The sequence below is a fragment of the Phaseolus vulgaris genome, chromosome 2 (assembly GCF_000499845.2).
Source record: "Phaseolus vulgaris cultivar G19833 chromosome 2, P. vulgaris v2.0, whole genome shotgun sequence".
Taxonomy (NCBI): domain Eukaryota; kingdom Viridiplantae; phylum Streptophyta; class Magnoliopsida; order Fabales; family Fabaceae; genus Phaseolus; species Phaseolus vulgaris.
In genome coordinates, this window is record NC_023758.2 from 43,144,863 (window position 1) to 43,168,280 (window position 23,418).

The 23,418-nt window shown below is 31.3% G+C and overlaps 3 protein-coding genes and 1 non-coding gene across 4 annotated transcripts; 1 reads left to right on the forward strand and 3 right to left on the reverse strand.

The window, feature by feature from the left end:
* Positions 1-4,033: 4,033 nt before the first annotated feature.
* LOC137809792 (protein MIZU-KUSSEI 1-like) lies at positions 4,034-4,946 on the reverse strand. The gene has a single exon (XM_068610869.1). The coding sequence runs from the start codon at positions 4,919-4,921 to the stop codon at positions 4,226-4,228; it is 696 nt and encodes a 231-aa protein (XP_068466970.1). The 5' UTR covers positions 4,922-4,946; the 3' UTR covers positions 4,034-4,225.
* Positions 4,947-10,792: 5,846 nt separating this feature from the next.
* LOC137812369 (uncharacterized) lies at positions 10,793-16,439 on the forward strand. Its single transcript, XM_068614315.1, has 8 exons — positions 10,793-11,139; positions 11,274-11,390; positions 11,975-12,201; positions 12,303-12,514; positions 12,635-12,737; positions 13,753-14,123; positions 14,226-14,712; positions 15,265-16,439. Exons 1-8 carry the CDS (start codon positions 10,833-10,835, stop codon positions 16,423-16,425), a joined length of 2,985 nt encoding a protein of 994 aa, XP_068470416.1. The 5' UTR covers positions 10,793-10,832; the 3' UTR covers positions 16,426-16,439.
* Positions 16,440-20,974: 4,535 nt separating this feature from the next.
* On the reverse strand, positions 20,975-21,046 carry TRNAQ-UUG (transfer RNA glutamine (anticodon UUG)). Its single transcript has one exon. It is a non-coding gene; the product is annotated as a tRNA-Gln (tRNA).
* A 740-nt stretch (positions 21,047-21,786) lies between these two features.
* Positions 21,787-23,418, reverse strand: LOC137812370 (RING-H2 finger protein ATL54-like). The gene has a single exon (XM_068614316.1). It carries the CDS (start codon positions 23,113-23,115, stop codon positions 22,057-22,059), a length of 1,059 nt encoding a protein of 352 aa, XP_068470417.1. The 5' UTR covers positions 23,116-23,418; the 3' UTR covers positions 21,787-22,056.

Sequence of the window (23,418 nt, forward strand, 5' to 3'; positions counted from 1 at the left end):
GGCATGTTCTCATCGAGTGGTTGATGACTCTAGAACGTTGCAGATACACACTTACGTGTTCTATTTTAAGAATATTTCAAATTAATAGTGTATGATAGATAACAACGTAGGTCAAATTGTTAATCAATTTAGATAAGCGAAACTTAGATACAAGTCTATGAATATTTTTGGCATTTTTTTTTGTTGTTGATAAAATTGAAATTTGATGTTAGTAATATACTAATAAAGGTTTAAGTTAATATGTATACATTTTACAAGATAAATAATTGTAGGATAAAGGCTTTGGAATTGAAATTTATATTAGATTGCAGGTAAACAAATGTAGCAAGGAAAAAGAAACAGTTGACCGGTAGTTTCTTAAAAAAACTAATCTAATAACGGTTGACTTGTCAAGGAAAAAAAAAATACCGATTGATTTGTCCATTTGCCACCAAGTAAAAAATATATATACAAACAATGCCAATTCAAAGATTCCTCCATTCTAATGGATTAGGTCGAAAGAGACAACTAACTCAATTCAATATTATTATTATTATTATTTAATTCATCTTATTTTAATTTTTAATCAATTTAAGCTAAAATGATTTTGGTTGCAATAACTTAAAAGATATTTAAATGTGTTTTCTGTACAAGTAAAGAAGGTAGTTGTGACATTCAAATATTTGTATGAGAATAATGTATCTTATGATATGTTTCTCTTTTGCTTATCGAAAAGACCTATTCTTAGTTTAGTAAAAAACACGATCTTTGTCTGTGAAAATAAATAAGTGAATTAATTGGATTCCAATATCATGAAAAGCTCAATTGATTGGTCATCTAAAATAGGTATGAGAGTTAACATCTGTCTACACAAAGGAACTATTTGAATGAACACTCAGTCAATCACTTGCAAAAGAGTACAATAATAGATAAATAAATTTTAAAGGATGTATTTTTTATATATTAATTAATTGCTACTAGCTTAAAACTAACACATCTTAATTTGAATTTTAAAATATTAAAAAATCTGTATAATGCTACGATTAGTATTTTGAAGTTACATCATATTATCTTTTATTAATTAATTGTTCACTCTTTCATTCAGTTTTGTGACTTTCTAATACACTAAAAAAATAATGAAATATACTAATAAATTCTCCGCTATTTCTTTTTTTAGCTAATTTAAAACTAATAAATTATAAATCATATGAAATTAGTAAGATAAGAGGCGTTTTAAAAATAAGAACACAAAAAGTAAACAGATTAATGTATTGATTTTTGTACGTATTTATCCATTAATATCAATGGTATTGTTTAGGTGGTGGTCGGGTGTCACAAGTTCAAAGATATAAAAGGTTTTGCTTTTTCATGGTGTGCTTAGTGGTTAAAGGAATGTTTGCGTGAAAAAAAAATCAATACTCATATTAGTTTGATTTTATATAATTATATCTTTCAAATTTGTTTGATTTTATTTGTTTTGTCTTTTTTTCTTATCTAAATTTCTTAGCTTGAATCACATGAAAATGATTTTTAAAAATATTTTACTTAATATAATACATAATAAAAAAATAAAATAAGTGTTAAAAAATAAGAACTATGAGTCAATAGTCACTGAAAATAATATAAATAAAAGAAACATAAAAAAATGGCTTGAATAATTATAAATTTGTATGGTGTGGTTGGAATAGTTTTTTGATAAAATAATTTTAATATATTTTTATGAGTTGCTAATAAGAATTTTAACTTATAAATTTTTTTATGACAGTCTAAGATTTAAGGATTTTTTTTACAAAATTATATTAATAAATTTCTAAAAAATATCAAAATTCTTATAAAATTATTTATAATTGTTATCAACACCCACTTCTCTCAATATATATATTCTATCCTCTTAGATTAACTTCTTATGTTTTCGTCTTCATGGCTTCTAGGTTTAGTGATCTTCAGTTTGTATTTCCTTTCTCCGAGATGAGCGGGGTGGGTACCTGCGAAGACGCTTCGACGCTCAAGTTAGTCCGAGTACAATATGCGGGTGAATTAAGAGTGAAAGATTACCTTTGAATGCTGGGTCTACTCTGATATTTATAACTTTGAGATGAGCCTCAACTGTCATGGGCCTGTTATTGAATTCAGATGAGGGTCCAATTATGTCTTAATCATAGTTTATAATTAAACTGGTTTAATTACAGTTAATCACAAATTTATTTTCTATTCTTAGGTTCATTCAGCATTGTCGACCATTCGGCCTCTCGACCATCCAGTAATACAAAATATATATATATATATATATATATATATATATATATATTTATATTATGTGTGTGTAAAAACATGATTCCCATAATGACAATAATTATGATTAAAATGGTAAAATGTATTGAAATTTCAGAGAATGAAAGATACTGCATATAATTCATTTTTATTCTGCAATTAAACAGCAAAAGCAAGCAGTTAATAGTTTCAGGGGAAGGCAAAACCAAAAGTCTATCGACTATATAGCCTTCTCCTTCAAAACACATAGGAAAATTTGTCAAAGCGGTGCTAATTTGTTAGTCAAATAAAATATTTTAAAAAAATTTAAAGGCATGTATAATTGTTTGTTGTGAAAAAATCGTGTTTGTAAAAAAAAAAATTAAAGTCAAAATTTAATTTTCCCTGAAATCGTATATGAATTTATACATAAACACGACATTAATTTAATTATTTTTAAATTTATTTTTTTAGACTAAAGTCGTTAAGAGATGATATAGTTTCCGTAATTATGAACTTCATGTAGAAGTCGTGTATGAGACATAATTTTCTTATGTTTTCCAGAAGTTGTGTATGGTGTTTTGTTTTCCAGAAATTGTGTATGGGTTGGAGAACTTCTCTGTGATGTTATTTTTTTAAACTGCAAAAAGTTTCTGAGAAGTTGAGAATGTTTAATGGATCCAATGCAAAGAGAAAAAGAAAAAGTGGGAGAGGAGAAAGGAGAAAGGAGAGAGGAGAGAGGTACATATGTTATATATATATATATATATAATTAGGTATTATTAATTATTTCTATTAAATTATAAATTTAAATATGTGTTATATAAGTATTTGCTTAAAACTTGAAGAGATGCTAATTTAAGAAAGGAAAATGATAGTGAGAGAACTCAAAGAGTTGTATACAACTCTGATGTGATAGGTTTATAAATAAATATTTATAGTAAAAGGTAAATTTGTAATTAAATGATATAAAAAAGTATTAAAATAATAGTATTAGAAGTTGTAATGTGGTTGTATAAAAAAAATGTGCTTATTCATATATCATTGCTCTCTCTCTTAAGAAAAGTAATCTTATGCTGGAAAAAAAAAGAAAATAATTCATGAACACCCAAAGAAATATCTAGAGAGAACAAAAGTTATAGGGTTTATGGAATATATGACCTGATAAGAATAAAGATATAAAAAAATGAAGAAAAATGATAGAATGAAAACTTTGATGCAGAGTAGAACCTTCTTTCTATGTTTAAAATTTCAAATTTAGATAAAATAAGTGCTTAATAAGTGTGTGCTTTCTAATTTTGATCTGAATCCAGATTCATTCAGCTGCCACCATCTTGATTGGGAAGATCGAACAAAACAAACCAATCATCATTTTGATGATTGCATTGTCATTTTTCAGATCCCAAGCATAAGAACTAACTTTCATTCATTCCTTCTTTCTTGCAATTTTAGTTCATGAAACCGAACTGGGAGCTCAACAACTGCTGCAACCATGAACAGGTGGTGTTTCTGGTCACTGTTGGTGTCTACACTGTTGGTGACATTATGCAGTTTTAAAAAAAAATAAACATCACAGAGAACTGTGAACGTGTCATCCCTTAACCACTTTACTTTTAAAATAATATTAAATTAATGAAAGCAATGTTTGTCATATACAACTTTTAGTTTTTAAAAAATTATTAAATTAATCAAATTCCTGCTTCTCATATACAACTTTTCAGTCATTTTCCCTTTCATAAACATGATTGTAAAACAACAAAGCATCACTTACCTATGATAACAATTTTTTTTAAAAATGCCCATTCGAATAATTTGCAAACAAATTTACATCTTTAGTAGTACATTTTCCCAAAACCATCAGTGGGAGGCAAAATATATAAAATGAAAGAGTTGGAAGAATAAGTAAACTAAAGCCATGCTAAGCTCTCTCTGCTCTGATAAAGTTAAGCACAGCTCAAAAAGTTAAGCCAACTTGTGCAAACAAATAAACAAAAGGTCAACTGGACCTTAAGAAGAAAACACTAAGCTCCTGATCCATGTCCCCTTCTGGATGAATCAAGTGGAAAGTTTCAGAGTTTTCTGAGCCACGAACCCTCTCAAAGCTTCCTCTAAGATACATGAGTTGACCATCTTCTTTGTTCCCCAACTCCTTGCACTTCATCACCCCAGTTCCCACCACAACCGAACGCATCAACCTCAACGCTTCAAAATCAGTGTTGGAGGGTCTACGCTTAACGGCATACCCTACCTTCCTCCCATTACAGTGCATAGTCCACAAAGGAGTGGACAAAAGTGTGTTTGTATTGTTATTATTGATGCCCTCACTGTCACCGCTGTTATAACTCTCCAAAGCGATTCTGAGTGTTCCTCCTCTCATTTCCTCGGCCAAGATGGTTGTTGGAACTGCCAACTCTAGGAGGAGAATAGGGTTGGAGTTGGCGTTTGCCTGAATGCAGAACCTCACCTTTCCTCTTCGGTATCCGAAGATGGTGCCTGTGATGGTGGTGGAACTCATCATCAGTGATGGTGAATAGTATTTGGTGGGGTTTTCATGGCATTCGTTTCTTAGATCTTGGTCATCTATAATGGTGGCACAATTGCATGTGGGAATCAAGAGTTGCATGAGAGAGCGTAGCAGCCTCCATGATCTAACTTGTTTCTCGCAGTCAACTGTAGTGACGCCACTGGCCATGTATATCTCTTACTTCTTGCTATTGTTTCACTCTATCTCTTCACGAACATGGTTTAGGGTTTGTTTATATAGTGCACAGATACTGTAATTAACATATACACTAATATATTTTATTCTGATAAAAAAACATAATGTGATATCTATTAATGCTATTTTGATAAGCAAAAGTAATAAATAGTTTGATCATATATATATATATATATATATAAAATGCTGTTATCAATTTGTATTAATGCCTTAAAGTGGCTGAGATTATTGAAAAATACAAAAAAACTGAAGCTACGAAAGAATATGTCAGATTTTTTTTATATATGATGTCCTTTCTTGTTTTTGTTCTTACCATATTTAACTGTTGACCTGATGAACACTTGTTTAAAAAGAAACCACACAGATTGAGAGATCACAGTTAAATGTGTGGAGTTAGCCAATGGGGTTCAATATTTTTGGGGTGCCAACTAAAAGGTTTATCTAATGCAACACCGTTGCTTGATTCTGAAACAACTCATGCACACGCTTTCAGTGGATAGTTTTTCTTTGTTTGTCCCCACCTTTTCCCATTCCCTTTTGAGCCTTCTTTTCGGTCGTGGACAAAAATCAAGCTGGAGCAGCAATGTCTGAAAATAATAATTAATATGTAAATAATTGGGTGTCTTCTTCTTCCTATAATTAATTAACTTTGATTGAAAAATGCAGGAAGTTTGGGACAGCGATTTCCGTACAGTCATAACCCACCAATGTCATTCAATCATTAGGGCACTAGATTTCGGACCACAAAACTCCAAATTCATACACATTTAACTTCTTATTTTAACTTATAGTTTAATATAAATACTGAGACACAAGCATCTTTTATGCTTTTTCCCTCGATGACAAGACTTGGCTCACCAAAATAAAAGAGAAAATAAAATATGTAGGACATATTATAGCAGACCCACAAAACTAGCACTAAATCTTATTTTCGTGTATTATTTGCATATTGCATGTGAGATGAACTTTGGGGGCAAAGCGTGTTGTGTGGAGGCTAAAATAATGTGTATGTTTTTAGCTTTCTAGCCTGGTTGCTCCACTCTTGTCCTCCCCCTTTCCTTTCTCTTATTTGTCTGCTACTAAAGAGACTCACAGGGAAATATATTCAGCATGAAATTTGATGCAGCCACTGTTTTTTTTTATTTTTTTTTATAACTGAGTATATGTAATAATGTAAGTCTCCCTGATATTATATGTTTCTCTAAACAATTTTTTTTATGATAGTACTTAATAGTGACTTTTACTTACGTTTTTTCATAGTAAATGGGATACACAACTTATTCTATTTTTAGCATATATCTGAACTTTGGATTTATAGTCAACTTCATCATACATGACTCAACAAGTGATCAAGATAAGACATAATTCTTCATGCTAAATACTTCTTAAAATACTTCATTCAAAAGTGAGGGACTGGAGAGTGGAAAGTTGAGGGTGTGAGAGAGTGAGAGTGTGAGAAGAAAGTATGAAAAAAGTAAGTGTGTTTGAATTATGGTATGTTAGAGTGAATGTGTGAAGAAAGTTTATTGAGATAGTAAGTAATGAGATGGTTGTAAGAGTATTTTAAATTATTTTGAATAGTGTAAATTGTAAGATTACAAATTTACCCTTATATATGTTAATTAAAATAATTTAATGTTTTATTTATAAATAAAAAAAAATGTAAAATTCAAAGAAATAATTAAATATAATTTTAAATGTAAGTATAATTTTATTATTTTTCATTTTATTAATTTAATTAATTTTGTTACTTAAGTTAATTTATTTAGATAATTTTAATATTATTTATGATTATTTAAATTATGTTATGTTATATATATACACAAAATTATTATTAATAATAATTTTCATTATTAATATTATTGTATGAGAAAGTAAGAGCACCATGGTTTTTTCATCTCATTTCACTCTCCTTTCTCTTCAATTATGAGAGGATCCTAAATATCCTCAACTTTCCATTCACTCTCATCCTCAATCTCCCCTCTCATAAAAGCAAACAACGGTCAATTCACCATCAACCTCAACCTCCATCATCTCCAAAAACAAACACACACTTAGTCTTTTCTTGATTTTTAAGTAATTATTTATAAAAATTAACCCACTTAAATATTATAATTTAATTAAATTTTGAGTTGATATGAAATCTTTAATATATTAATCAATATATTAATATAAGTCCAACAAACTTGATTAAAACAAAATTCAAAAACTTTGATATTATCTTATAAAAGTGAAGTTTTAATTTAATTCAATCCTATAAAAATTATCTGGTAAGTTAAGATTTATATCCACATGTATATTATAATTTAATCTTTAGATTTCTAATATCCTAAATTAAGGTCTGCACCTCCTATTTTTTATGTTATTTTTGTTGATTTTGTTAACTATTATTTTAATTTGATTGTATTTAGTCATGATTACTTGGATTAGAGTGTGCTAGTTAGTTGTTAAATTTGCTCCTAAGTTAACATTTGATATCTATATATATATTCTTGCTTGCTTGATTATAGGCCAATATTTATAGACTTACTTAAGAAAAATAGGTATCTTCTGATTTATTGGTTTGTATTTATAATGTTATTTCCTTGTTGATTCTGGTAATGTTGTGGCTGAGTTTAGTGTCAAAGATAGGTTACAATCTTACCTCGTTACAATACTATATTTGCAAATTCCTATCACTAGACAATATGTAACTCTACATAATGAATCCACTTTCATGTTGAAGACACGTTCTCGAAGGTAATACCATGGTTTCTAAACTAATCAAAATTTTCTAATAACCTTTCGATAACAGGGTCAACGCCTGTTTTGCTTTGGGGACCATGTGTGAGGACCCGTTCCACTTTTGTCAATAAACCTTCCAATTCACAACCAAAATAATATTTAAGGATTAAAGTGAAAAAATAAATAAAAAATAATCAATCACTTATAACTTTGAAAGACTACTAATACAAGGACTAACTTGACAACTATAAAAATTTAAGGACTCAAGTGAAAAAGAAATTATTAAAAAAACAATTAGCTGACACTTTTATCTTTCAGAACCCATTAGGTACTTTATTCTATTCAAAATTGTGTCAGTTCTATATAAATGTCATGTATTTTTTTGAAAAAAATAATTTTTAAACAGTTACATTTAATAAATATTTTTTCACATTAAAATATCTAATATTATGTATGTTTATATCATATTTCAAATATTAGTAAATTTTGGCTACATCAAATTTAAATTCATAAAATTAGGGTTATTAAAAAGTTTTAGCCCGTCTAAAACTTGCTTGGGTCACATCATGACCCTATTGCTTTTTGTACAGTGTTTAATTTCTTGGCTGGACCCAATCTTTTGTCTATACAACTCATTGAATGCCCTTTTCCCCCTTCCATGATTGTTGGGCCTTTTATTTGATTTTTTACAATTGCAAAAAGTTTTGTTGACACTCTAATTTGTTTGTTTGTTCTTTGGACTAATAAGTCCACGTCTTTTGAGAATTTTGAACTTCTTCTTTAACCCCAAACAATTAATAACTCCATTATGAATTATATTAGAATAATTATTTTAATTTATTTTAAAGATATTAATTAATGAAGTTTTTTAAAAATATTTATATAATTAAATATACTTTTAATTTATATATACACATTAAAAAAAATCATTAAATAGAAACTAATTTTAGAGATAAAAATAATTAAATGTTATTTGATTAAATTAGAGATCATTTTATAAACTAAAAAATTATTAGTATCTAAAGTGCTTTCTATTATTAATAAAAATTTATAAAATGGTTTCTAAATTGGTATCATTATGTACCAATGTTTAAACTACTTATTACTTTATATTTTAACTTAGTCTCTATTAATATTTTAGAGAGTAATTTAGAATCTAAAATATTAGTCGCTAAAACTTAAAGTAGCTAATTAGGTACAAATTTAGAAACCATTTTATAATTTTTTATTAATAATAAAATATTACTTTAGATATAAATAATTTTTTATTCTCTAAATTAGTATCTAATTTAATTAATATAATGACTATTTATTTTTATTTTTAAATTTAGTTAATATTTAATGATTTTTTTAATGATATATATATATTTGTAGAGCATTAAATGTATGGTCTTTTTCTAAGTTTTACTAATTTTAATTATACATTATTACCCTATGGAGCTTATAACTCTTTTGTTAATTTTTTTTTATTTCCTAGTTTTTTTCTTATATATATTTTTTTTATTTTCTTAATTAATTATTATTTGACTCTACTTATTAGGCTTTATTATTTTATTTAGCTGCTACCAGTCTTATTTATAGTCAAGTATACCCTATTGGACTTATAATCTTTAGCTAAAAATAAGGTCTTCTTCCCCAGTTTTTGCCTCATGTTATCGTTTATTTTTTAATTAATTATTATTTGATCCTAATTACTTATATTAAGATTTATTATTTTATTGAGTAGATTTGTGATAAAATCCCTCTAATAATTATCCGATACGAATATTTCTCAATTTATTTTTCGATAATTATATCTTAATTTTTCTTATTAGTCTTTGTATTGGTATGAGGTGAGACTGAGCTGATTGAGACTCGGTCTCCGACCGAGATGATCGAGACCCCGTGGACGGTCTGACCAGCCGACACAATTAATCATTAACGCTCAAATCAAGGTGAGTGAAGCTAAACCATCATTAAGAATTAGGTAATGCAACCATATGTGTGATCCATTCCACTAATAGGCCCAATGAAATAAATCCATTAAAATAAATAACACATATTCCAAGGAACAAGGTACGTCATTATTACTATACACATATCCGAGTGCCGAACACCCTTTTTACTGACTTGAGCGTCGAAGTGCCTTCTGCAGGTACCTCTCCCATTTGGCATTCACCCGAGACAGAAAGCTGAAGGAGTAGCGTGACGGCCGGAAGGATCACAGTAGAGCCCTAACACCCTGCTCGAAAAAAGGAGAAAATGAAGCCTTCAATAATTCTCTAGATCCATCTCCCTAACAGGAACAATATTGAACAATAAAACTTATCTAAACCAGGTAGACATTATAATATAAAACAAATTTTAAAAGAAACTTGTCAATTGGTGAGTTAGCTTTCTAGACAACCCTTCTTGACTCGTTGAATCAAGATTTTCAGCTCATCTTACCACATCCGACCAACTCATCTCATCCTGTTTTTTGGTAGGTCAATGAGAGATTGTGCCAAAATGAGTTAGACTACACCATCCCTATGAATTATTTGCTAAAATAATACAAATGGCAAATGGTAATATCTCAACTATAGTTACGAATATATGGAAATGGAGGGATGCGAATATTTTTGAAAGAGTAATGTTTGACAAGGCAAAAGTACTCCAGGATGTTTCTTTTTGCATTTTGTGCGGCTTAAAGCATCCAACAAGAACTTCCTTTATGCATTTTCACAATGGCATCTCAACCCTAGCATATGTCTTCTTTCATAATGTTGAGCATTGGTTGTATTCGGGGAGCAAATTGTAACTTTGATTTATCTCGTAGATACATGTTTCTCTTTTATAGGAAGACATGTGTATAGATAGCTTTTATACCATATTTTGCTGTAAATGTTCTTTAAAATCACTATTATATGTTATTGTAGAGGTCACTTGAGAAGTTATTAGAACTACTTGGTAAGAATTTCTCTTACCTTTTTTTGTTATAATTTTTGGTTGAAGGTTTTCAACCTATGAATAGTGATTCGGATTTCAATTCTAAAATCCAAACCAACCTTTACTTTACACACGTAACCTACTGATTCATTAGTGAAGCAAAGCAAGCACTAGGGTGACTCACCTAACTGTCATCCTTGTTTCGTTAGTTAGAGAGAAGTCCGGGAAGTAACACAAGGTGGACAAAAATTGCATGCACTCTCCACCTTCTATTCAAATCTCCCTACCCCAACCACAACAACATCGTCATCATGTACATGTACATGTACATGCAAATGCTCCTCTCTTTTTTCTTAACTCTCCCCTTCTCTTCCTCTCCCATTATTTCAATGTCCTCATGGGAAAAACCAAAATTTTCAATTTTTTTGCCAATGGCACCAGTAATTACATGCTTCCTACCTCCAATACTATAAGGCAGTCTCTTGTAAACCGGCCAAGTTCCCACAAAGATTGCTTTCCCTTTTCACGCTTTGGATTCTTGCGCCGCTTCATTCCTTCAAGTATTCCTTACCTTGTTTTCTTCTTCCATTTTCCCTCCCTTTTATTCACACTTCTCTCTAGCTAGGTACTGTTATATTATATACTAAGGTATTAGTTTTGGTCTTCTGCTTATCTGGGTTGAGTTCAATTGTAGGAAAAGTTAATGGGGGCTCAAAAACTGAGGATGAGGAGAAAGTCTACTCTTGGTTATACACCTTGGCTCAGACTGATAAGAACTTGGTCTTTGAGTACGTTAGGTCCACTGAAAGAGGCAAGTGTCTTCACTGTGCTGTACTTTGTGAATTCTACATTGGCACTCAAAAAATGTCTACTTTATTACTTTTTTTTGTATGTGTAAAATGATTTTACTTGAGTTTGAACTTGTGACTTTCTATAAACTATCTTGATTACCTATAACTGCAGGGTCCTGTGTTTTCATTGTTATGGTTAGTGAATTTGTTTGAAAATCGTTTTAATCCATCATTCCTAACTCGTCTTTGTTGCAGTATTTTTTTGTTGTTATCTCAATTGCTACCTTGAGATGATGATTTAGTCCATCATTAGTTAGAGATTGGATTTAAATTATGATTATGAATCTTGGACAATCCTTATTTTATAAACCAGTGAGATTAAGTTAATTTTAAATCCAAATTCTAAGATAATATTAAAATTCCAGTGATTATACTAACCTGCCATAATTGCAGTCTCTTCGGGGTTGCTTTAATTTGCAACTTCAAGGGATGCTTTATCAGCTGATTTATGAGATTAAGATAAAACCAAACTCAAATTCTAAGAGAATTAAACATCACCATCCAGTTTTGTGTAATATGAAAGGTATTTTTCAATTATTGGCAGGCTTAAGCTTCACAGAAGCAGAGAGGAGACTTCGGGAAAATGGGCCAAATGTTCCACTTGAGTATTCCTTTCCAAGATGGTGGCATCTTCTACGAAATGCTCTTTTCCACCCTTTTAATATCATTCTGATTGTTTTGTCAGTTATGTCATTCATTGCCCGTGACAGTCCAAATGGATTTATCATGCTCGTGCTGGTTTTCATCAGTGTCACCCTCCGTTTCTATCAGGTTTTTCACGTTTTTCTTCATTAGTTGGTTTCCTTGAAGTAGTGGAATGGGGGTTTCTCTTCCTTTCACTCTAATCTCGGAACTTTGTTTGTGTATATTAGGAATACAACAGCTCAAAAGCAGCAATGAAGCTTTCAGAATTTGTAAAATGTCCAATAAAAGTTCAAAGATGCGCTGGTAGAGTTGTTCAGAAAGAACTTGTTGTTCAAGTTGATCACAGGGATGTAGTTCCAGGTGACATTTTAATTTTTGAACCTGGAGATCTCTTTCCTGGAGATATCAGATTGTTATCTTCTAAGCAACTTGTTGTGAGGTATGTTATTTCAATTGGGAAATCTGTTTGTTTAGTAAATGGCCGTGGACACTTGTATTCTACCTTTTTCCATTTTAGATAACTAAATAACAAATGATGTTTTTCATACCTTGTTAACAGCCAGGCCTCACTAACTGGGGAATCTTGGACAACTGACAAAACTGCTGATATCAGAGAAGACTACACTACTCCTTTATTGGATTTAAAAAACATCTGTTTTATGGTGAGTGAGTTAGTAACACATCCCTGTCTGTATTTTTGTTCAATGCAAGTTATAGCTTCAGTTTACAGAACAAAATTTGGTGGAACTTGAATACTCTATAAAATTGGAAAGGACCAAATCCTTCCTTTATGTTTTGTTCAAAGGGTCAAATCCAAGAGACACATCCAAGTGCAAATCCATAGCTAGTACTAGTCCAATGTCAAGTCCAAACCCAAAGGACAAAACCAATTTGCTGTGTAGTAATTCTCTGTTTTCTTTTTTCTTCATACTTCTTCATGCAGGTATTGAACCATGAAATTTGTTTTTATCTCTAAGAAGAAAGTAAAAGCTTAACATTGCCCTATAGATTTTGAAAACACGAGGAGAGGACTTGAATGTTGTTTAGCTGTGAAATCTTTAACAGCATTAGAGCTTGGCTTGGATGCTTCTGCAAGACCGAAACTGTAGAAAAAATAGAAAGCGAAAGGTTTAAAGATGCGACAATTACTAGAACACAATAATCTGCTTGAGGTTAAAGAGCCATGAACTATCAGTGAATCTTTGTGTGTGTAAACTACTAAACTGTTTCAATGATAGATGAAACAAGGAACACCATACCAATCTTCAATTAAGGTTCTAAACAATGTCCCTTTATCTGAGGCTCCATTCTTTACAATTCAAATTCCTCACTAAAATGTAGCAAGTTTATTTCTCTTATTTGACAAAGATAAATTTCTGTGGACCTTAAACAGCCATAAAAATCACAGTAATATACTAATACATGTCAAATAATTTATGTCTTGTCTTTTGCGTTAAGAAACTCAAATCACAGTAATATACTAATACTTTTGATGTACTTAACTCATGCATGAGGATCCAAATTCGTGTCTTCGATTCATTAATTACCTATTTTACAATTTTGTAATTTCCTATATCTTTAAGATGTTGTAGCCTCAAAAATATTAAATTTGGTATCAGAGATTGTCTGATTGAATGGTGAGTTTTTCTGAGAAATGATTAGTCATTAACATCACAGGGCACAAACGTGGTATCAGGTACTGGAACAGGCCTAGTGGTTTCAACTGGATCCAATACTTACATGAGCACCATGTTTTCAAAAGTTGGGAAGAAGAAGCCACAAGATGAATTTGAAAAGGGTCTCAAATGGATATTTTACTTGCTTATTTCTGTTATGCTAGTAGTTGTCACCACCATGTTTGTGGTAAATTACATGACATCTCTTGATTTGACCCAAAGCGTTCTTTTTGCCATCTCTGTTGCATCTGTCCTGAATCCTCAGATGCTTCCCCTTATCGTTAACACATGCCTTGCAAAAGGAGCACTTGCTATGGCTAAAGACAGGTGTATAGTAAAGAGTTTAAGATCTATACGCGACATGGGATCAATGTAAGTATTACTTAGAAGTCAATTGATTGATGACCTGGACACTAAATGTGCATCTTTCTAGCTAATTCTTTTTCCATGTACTTATATTTTTTAATGTTGCAGGGATATTCTTTGTATTGACAAGACAGGCTCCCTTACAATGAATCATGCAATCATGGTTAATCATCTTGACTACATGGGTTTACCCCAAGAAAAAGTTTTACGCTATGCCTTCCTCAACTCCTACTTTAAGACTGATCAGAAGTATCCTCTGGATGATGCTATTCTGGCATTTGTATATTCAAATGGATTCAGGTTTCGGCCATCTAAGTGGAGGAAGATAGATGAGATTCCCTTTGACTTCATAAGAAGAAGAGTATCTGTCATCTTAGAAACAGAGGACAGACACTCACAATTCTTTGGCAGGTTCATGGTAACAAAAGGAGCACTATTAGAAGTATTGAAAGTTTGTTCTTTCATTGAGAATTTCGATAAAGATGAAATTTGCCTCTTCTCTTCCGATGATTATCAGCGTATTTTAAATCTTTCAGAAGATATTAGCAATGAAGGGTTAAGGATTTTAGGAGTAGCTATAAGGAAGCTTGAAATGGTGTGTCTTTTCTTCTTTTTAATCTTTCTTTTCATACCAATGACATTGATTTTGCATTTTGCATCAAGACAGTTTGAATGGATTAGAACCACTTGTGTCTTCTTTAAATTCTCTTCTCATTTAGATAGGAAAAGTTCACTAAAAAGAACACTGTCAAAACTATTCTCATAGGATAAATTACAGTATGGTTCCAGACCAGCACATATTTATGATCATGGTCAATCTATACATAATACATGACTGTGTTACAGTTTATGATAAAGAATTAGTAAAATTCCGCTTTATGTCGCATGAAAATTTACTAAGACCATGGATAATACCATAATTTCTCATTATTGTAGGGAATGGTCCTCTCATGTTGAATATTTACATGACAATGTTGTGGCTATCTCTCTATGCATAAGCATTAAATAGGTTGAACCTTGTCAATATATTTTTTACGGAGAGTGTTAGAAACAATCTCTGCATAACAAGGTCATATAAAAATTTAGTATGAAAGGATTAGAGAAGGAGCACCTCAGTGACTATTTCAGATTACATGTGATATTGCAGACACAAACATGTGAAACAAGTAATGGAAGCAAGAGAGAAGACGAGGATATCGAAAAAGACATGGTGTTCCTTGGCCTCATAACGTTTTTCGACCCACCTAAGGACACAGCAAAGCAAGCACTGTGGCGTTTGTGTGAGAAGGGAGTGAAAGCAAAGGTTTTAACAGGTGATTCCCTCTCCTTGACAACGAGGGTATGCAGGGAAGTTGGCATAAGCACCAATCACGTAATAACAGGTCCTGAACTAGAGCTACTTGATCAAGACACGTTCCATGAGACAGTTAAAAGAGCCACAGTACTAGCACGTCTCACTCCAATTCAGAAACTCCATGTGGTGCAATCCTTGCAAACAGTTGGAAACCATGTTGTTGGGTTCTTAGGAGATGGAGTGAATGATTCACTGGCTTTAGATGCAGCAAATGTAAGCATTTCTGTGGATTCAGGAGTGGCCATTGCAAAGGACATGGCAGATATTATCTTACTTGAGAAAGACCTCAACGTGCTTGTTGCGGGAGTGGAGCATGGCAGACTCACTTTTGGCAACACAATGAAGTATGTTAAGATGTCAGTTATTGTTAACTTGGGAAGTGTCATTTCACTCCTCATAGCAACACTGCTTTTGAAGTATGAGCCCCTAACTTCTAGACAGCTTCTTACTCAGAATTTCATCTACAGTGTGGGACAGATTGCCATTGCCTGGGACAAGATGGATGAAGAGTATGTTAAGACACCTCACAAGTCCTCAGAAAGAGGCTTGTTCATGTTCATATTATGGAATGGATCAGTGTGCACTCTGTGTGATGTGGCAACACTCATGCTTCTTTGGTTTTATTACAAGGCTTACACTGATGTGACTCAAAAGTTTTTCCATTCAGCTTGGTTCATTAAAGGTCTCCTCTTGCAGACCCTCATCATCCACTTGATCAGGACAGAGAAAATCCCTTTCATACAGGAGGTTGCATCTTGGCCTGTGATTTTCTCTACTGTTCTGACTTCTGCAATTGGGATTGCACTTCCTTTCACATCCATTGGGAAGGTCATGGGATTCTCCCTTCTGCCTCTCTCATATTTCGGATTTTTGCTACTTCTTTTTCTTGGATATTTTGTAGTTGGCCAGGCAGTTAAGAGATTTTACATATTGGTTTATAAGAAATGGCTTTGAATTTCAATCTTTTTCATCCCAGTGTTTTTTTTCTTCAAATGCAGTTATCAAGTCCATATAAAGGATTTTTTTGTTTTGCCAGACACATATATCCAACATTGTCATAATTGTACTAACAATTTTCAAAACAATAGGAACGACATTCATGAATGAATAATTCATGCGTTAAAACTTGTGTACTATATTTAGCCAATTTAAGATAGTTGGTAATGTTCCGTTGTGCTTCCAGTTATTTTTCTTCATGTGCAATCAATTCTTGATTCCGCTTCACCTTCAGACAATAAGCATCTATGAAAACATGTGGAACATTTGAAATTTTCTTCTTCCTGCATTTGTATGAGTTGCATATTTTCCCAGGGCTTGCATTAATTCTGTTTTTTTATTGATAACAGCATCTATTAAGCGTAAAGTGAATAAGAAAACACAGGAAATTGGAACTGCTGAAAGCATACTTTATTCATATATGTGAAGCGATGTATCTATAAAACGTGTAAACAAAAATGCTGATAAATAAGCAAACCCACTAAAAGATCATGCCTAAAAACATAGGACTAGCATAACTTTATCTTATCAGTAAACATGACTTTTACTAAAAATAAAAATCTGATATATTGTATTCTATTGTTTGTTAGTTGATTCCAACATTTACATTTCAACACTTCTCCTAGGCATTGGAACTACGAATTCCAAACTTTGATCTTGTTCTCATCGGCTGACGTGAATCGGGTGGATTCTGGCCTTCCTTTTGTTGATGCTTTGAGATGTCTAAAATTCACAGTAAGGAAAGCTCTATTTATTGACAAAAACTCCGACGATTAAGCGCATATAAAAATTAGTATGGGGTGATGTGTATGAAATAACACTTACCTTTGTTCACTAAGACCCTTTTATAGTACTCGGTGATCCTTTAGAGGAGTTAACAACCATATTTTGTTAATGTATACCTTTATTTTAGAGGGTGTGAGTAGAACATTATCTCTAACTGTTTATTTTCGTCGAATTTAGGGTAAATATATATGTATAACTGATTCAGTTATATAGTTCTTTTATATTTGTAATATAGAGTAAATATATTTTCTAAATACTATCTTAAAACTCAAATCATTGGGTGTTACAAGTAATTAAGGATGAGTTTGGTAGGCCTTTAGAGAAAAGAAAAAAATATAGAAAAGACGGAGTGTAAACAGTTTGAAGAAGTGTGAAAAAAAGAAAACTAGTCCCACAAGTAAAAGTTTCACAGATTTATATTACATTATGGGCTTTTACTTCCTGTACTCTCCATTTTCTAACCTGCACCTCCATAATTGGCTGAAATAATTGAATTGTCCTCCGTCGTTTCTACTCACTCCACACCACCACCGCTATCTCCGCTACTGCAGCATCACCGCTGAAGAAGAAGAAGAAGAAACACATTTCATGTTCCAGAAAGCTCATTTCAAAAAGTTCATTCCGAAAAATGTATTTCAGGTACTATATACTTTCTAAAAATCCTGTTTCAGTAAATTTGTTTTAGAATATATTTTATGTATCCTAAAAATTTTATTTTGAAAATCTTGTTCTGAAAATTTATATTATTCAAAAACTATATTTCATGCATTTCAGAAATTGTATTATGATTTTTTTTAAAAAAATAGATAATCCGGGAGTCACTTTAAAAAAAAAGGTAAAATAGTTATTTTAAAAAACTATGGGAGTGTAGGTTAAAAAATGAGGTGCAGAAAGTAAAAGCTACGACAATTGTTACCCCATTTACATATTTTTTCGTGAATAGGTTTTAGGTTAGTATGCGTACTCAATCTCATTCCCTCAATTTGTTTTTGGAGTGACATCACACATTAAACAAGTTTGACTTTAGTTTCTTATTCTTCATCGTGTTTTGCATAGTGGATGTGATTTGTTCACTTGTTTAGTATAGATAGATTGCTTTAGAAAAAAATAATTACATATTTAATTTTGTTTGAAATTGATACAGAATAATTACTTCTCTTTTTAAAATAAGTTAAACCTAGCAAGTTATCTTTAGTATGATGGGATCTTTCTGAACAAAATGACTTGCTTATAATTTATTTCGCCAAGGATTAATCACTACATCATACTTCATACTAAACTTTTCAGAAACAGCTAAACATAACATCACATCTATTAAGTCAACATAAGTCAACATATCTACTTTTGAAGGTGGAACATTTGCATTTTTTTTCCTTTGTTTTGTTTTTCTGATTTCCCCTTTTCCCTTTGTGTTTTAGTTTCTTGTTTTTCTCCTTCTAAAATATTTGTTATTTTTGTCTTGATGTTATTTATTACGAAGTTTGTATTCTTTAATTCTTAGTTTTTCATTATGGGTTGGATTTATAATCTCTCATTTTACCTTCAATCTGATTCTTTTTTTGGTTTGCTAATTTTGCTTCTAAAATAAGTTATCGATGATTGGGAAGGTTTTCTCCAAGAACGCTTATAGCATCCATATCAGAAAACTCCTATGCTAAATAACTTAAACAAGAGTTCTTAGTTAACATGGTCTAAGATCTTGTTGAACCTATATGAAACTATAACAACTTACATTTCATGTAAATATACGCTACTCTGATCAAATATCATTACCAGTAGAAATTTTAAAATTTTATGGGAATTTTTGTGCGAATTTTGTATAAAAATTTACAAAAATCATTTTTTGTTGGAATCGTAATCCATATGGTACTTTCTCTATAAATAATCAATTAGATTATGTACAAGTGGTATAAATAAAATAAAATATAAACATTTTATTATTGAAGTGTAAAACTTATAAATAGTAAAAATTACTTATTCAAATTACTTTTTTCTTTTTCTGACTTTTTTCTAAGATTCTGAAAAATCTATTATTTTTTAGAAGATATAGAAATCCTGATAGAGAGTATAACAAGTCTATCAGGTCATTATTTCTTTTAAAGTAAATTCATTTTTCCTTTTTTTTATTTGAACTAACTTATGGGTTGCATGCATATTATTATGTTTTCATGTGACGTTTTTCAAGCAAAAATATTAAAAAAAATAAAATCAAGTACTTGATATGTTGATGTTTTTGAGTTATGATATATATAACATAAGTAGTAAAACATATATGTTACAATAAATCTTTTGCAGTTTTGCAAAAAAAAAATTCTTAAAAAAAATATTTATTTCAAAATGTGTAAAATCTTTTGTTGTGAATTTTAAATCTATGAGTGAGTTTTCTATAATGTAGGGACTGATGATGAACTTAATTAGTTTAATTTCGCTAAAGATGAATGCAAGAAAAAATTGAAGAAAAAAATTAATAAAATATATATTACTTAAAGATAACTCAATCCTTATATAAGAAATAAGAAAGAAAGAAAAAAATAGTACCTCACACCTCAATCTACTCAAACTTTTAACAAAAACTACTAACTATTTCTTATTCCATTTAAGAATCAAATGATAAAAAATTGAGAGAGAAATAATGTATAGTTCAATTTCATGAGGATAGATGAAGTTTCTCTAATAAAAAAAAAATCGAAATGGATGATAAAAAGAAGAATTTCTTTTAGTTATAAAGGGAAAAATGAAAAACATGAAACAAAAGTAAAATTATAAATGGTAACATTAAAGGATATTATTAGTGAATTTAATTGAAAATTTTATTATTACATTTTAATTTTAAAAATAGTAAAAATATACAAATCAGCAATAGAAATTATACGAAAAATTGAAAAAAAAATACTTGCAAAATTTTAAATAATTATGTTAACTTTTCCTGCAAATACAAATTTACAACAAATTTTCCAAAACTATAAGCTTGCTGTGAATTTAAATTCTGCACGAAAAAAAATCATAAAGTAAATAAATCCCCATTAATCTTTGCATGAAGTTCCTGAGAAAATAATTCAATAAAAATCAGCAGGAAATTTGTGATTTTGTAGTAGTTTAGAGCTATGATCCTCGAAATATCCTTCAATTGATACAAATGGATGAGTCATGTGATGTTGAAGTTTGCTACCTACTCTGCTGACCAAGTCAAACCATCTTCTCCATTTCAATGCTCTTTGGTTACCTAATTTGGTGTGCATTGACTATAAACGAGAAATAAAAAAAAATAAAAAAAATAAGTGATATAATAAAAAAATAGAAAAAATATTATAAAATAGCGTAAAAAATATTATGAGAATAACTTTACTCATTGCACAATCACAATTAATGAGCTCTAATCACTCTCACAAATCATATCTACTAGCTATATGTCGAATTAAATACTGTCACGCATAATTAATTAATATTGAAATAAATAAAAAAAACATTCTTTTGTGACTATGTTCTATTTAATGGATTCTTTTTGTAGGAAAATCAAATTTTACGAATGAGTTGTCTTTGATGATTAATTCATCTTAATATTAATTGATTTAATTATTAAATGCACTTTTAAAATAAAAGTACCATTAAAGTAATCGCGTCGTATAAGCATGTGTTACAGTTTATCTATTTTTTTAAAAATCTATAATTTAAAATTACAATCCCAATTGATGAAAATAAACTTACAAAAATTAAAAAAAAAAGGTCCTACCGGGAGTCGAACCCAGGTCGCAGGATTCAAAGTCCTGAGTGCTAACCACTACACCATAGAACCACATGTTAGCTTTATCCATAATAAATTTAGTTATAACAATAAATTAATTCAAATATTTTAGGTATTTCAATAAATTCTTTTAAGTTAGTTTAACCTTAAGTCTAAGGATGAAATTATAAATTACCTCAAGTTCAAATACATGTTATTAAACCGAAAAGAATGTTTGGGATAAATATTTGGAGTCTTCTAACAATGGAGACAAAAATATAAAGGAAACATTTAAACTTTAAGTTTATTAAAAGTTTCTTTAACATTCATTACTGTTGGTATAATTTCTGAAATGGTTACTATAAAAGTTAATAAATATATCATGTAAAATATTATCTATTACGTTAAAAATATCATATTACTTAAAAATATAAATATTTCATAAGATGTAAACTCCATTTTATAAATTACTTTTATAAATTAAGTTTAAATGTTAGTTTTTGTCTAAGTGTTTTATCTTAAAAATGCATTAACCATCTCATCACGGAAGCAACTTGATTTTAATTTAGCTTTTGTGATCTCATGCTTTTTTGGTATTTCACTTTTGTTTGGATGCAAAAGTTTTATAAGACTATCATTTTAATAAATAAAAAAACGAATTTTTATTCTCTTAGTCTAGATCTTATTTAAGATTATATATCTTAAATTTTATGTGTACCAGATAAATTCTTATAAGAATCCTAATTTATAACTGGTATACGAATCATGCACCACTGGAACGAAGGCGTGTTTCATACAAGTTCACCAAACACTTGCGAAGGTTTCGATGTGATATTCTTTAGAATAAAAAAGAGAACATCTATACATCGCAGAATAAGACAAAACAGTGGTCAAAATTCTTAAACTTTTCTATCACTATAATCTTCTACAGCCATATACGTTTAGTACATTCATAAGGCTAAATCTGAAGCATAGTTTTGTCGGTTAGGGAACACAGACAGAGACATGTGTATACAACCTTCATCTTCCTCCATTAACATTCATTACACAGCACAAAATCCCTCGATGCAGTGTTAAACTCGTTATATTGGAAGAGTAGAACTCTGACTCCTGGAGTGTGTGGAGAACAAAAATTTCCTGTTATGTGAAAACGATCGTCTCATTGAGACTGGACCCTTTTGCAACGCACGTCCAACTGAAGCCAACTTGTGAATGGTACTTGAACTTGAACTTGAACTCGAACACGAACTCCCACTTCCATGTTTCTCAATAATACTCATACGAGTCATGCCCTTGTTAGTCGAACTCACTTTTTCGCCATAAGGGGTGTCTATATCCACCCCCACATCACGAGACACCATTGAATTTGAAGCAGAAGAAAAACCCATCGAAACCGATCTCCTCAGAGGCTGTGTTTCTATTCCACCAGAGGACTCACCAGAACCACCACCACCACCTTCTAATCCCTCTCCGTCATCAGAATCCTCCACCTGAACCACATGATTCTGACTCTGATGATCAGACACGCTCGAATCCATCTGAACATTCTGATCAACGGCTCCAGTTTCATCGCAGACCACGGGTGCGCGGCACAGGGGGCAGTTTTTGTGGGACCGGAGCCACGTGTCAATGCAAGGCACGTGGAACGCGTGGCTGCACTTGGGCAACAGCCTGAGAGTGTCGTCGTGTTCGAACTCTCCGAGGCACACGGAACATTCGGAGCTGTCTATGATTCCCTCGTTTTTTCTGTATTTGAAGACGGTGATGGAGTCTATAAGCGATTGTTGGAGACCGACGGTGCGGATGTACCATACATGGTGGACAGCCGCCAAGTCGTCTTGGTCCACGTCATTATCGTTATCCGAAGTGGGAGAATCTCCGTTCAAATCGAACAGTATGGGCGTGTCTCTTGTTCCATTTGGGCTGCGGTTATATCTCCTGGAGTAAAAGTACCTTATGAGTGTGAACACAGTGAACAGAAACATGAACACGCCAACTATGCACGCCACCACAATCCACGCTAGTGGAAAAACATATTTATGATGTTCTTCTACGGGATATATGGGTAACTTCACAGATTTCAAAGGGGAAGCTGCTGGGGTACCATGGTGAGATTCTGGGATTTTAGGCTGAGGAAGCATTGGTGGAAGAGAAGGAAGGTATTGAGGGGGTGAAGTAGTGTTCTATGGATGTGGAAAATTTGGCATTTGTTTTTGCAAAGAATGTGGCATGATTAAATGGTGAAGTGAGAAAATGAGGCATGGTTTTGATGGGACCATTTCGTTTTGTATGGGAGACTCTGACTCCGGAATTTACTTGGTGGTTTCTTTTCCAATCCAAATCATGAACCTTTTTTATGGTTTCCGCGTTAACTTTAATGGTGGTGGGCCATTCTCGCCTATAATCGACTACACAATCCTTTTCGAGGGAAACTTTCTTTTTTT

What these genes read in the sequence shown, in the direction of transcription:
- LOC137809792 (XM_068610869.1), bottom strand. Translation starts at nt 4,921, where the DNA reads ATGGCCAGTGGCGTCACTACAGTTGACTGCGAGAAACAAGTTAGATCA.
- LOC137812369 (XM_068614315.1), top strand. Translation starts at nt 10,833, where the DNA reads ATGCACTCTCCACCTTCTATTCAAATCTCCCTACCCCAACCACAACAA. An exon ending in ATACGCGACATGGGATCAAT is followed by an intron (nt 14,124 to 14,225) that starts GTAAGTATTACT and finishes TTAATGTTGCAG; the next exon opens with GGATATTCTTTGTATTGACA. An exon ending in CTATAAGGAAGCTTGAAATG is followed by an intron (nt 14,713 to 15,264) that starts GTGTGTCTTTTC and finishes GTGATATTGCAG; the next exon opens with ACACAAACATGTGAAACAAG.
- LOC137812370 (XM_068614316.1), bottom strand. Translation starts at nt 23,115, where the DNA reads ATGCTTCCTCAGCCTAAAATCCCAGAATCTCACCATGGTACCCCAGCA.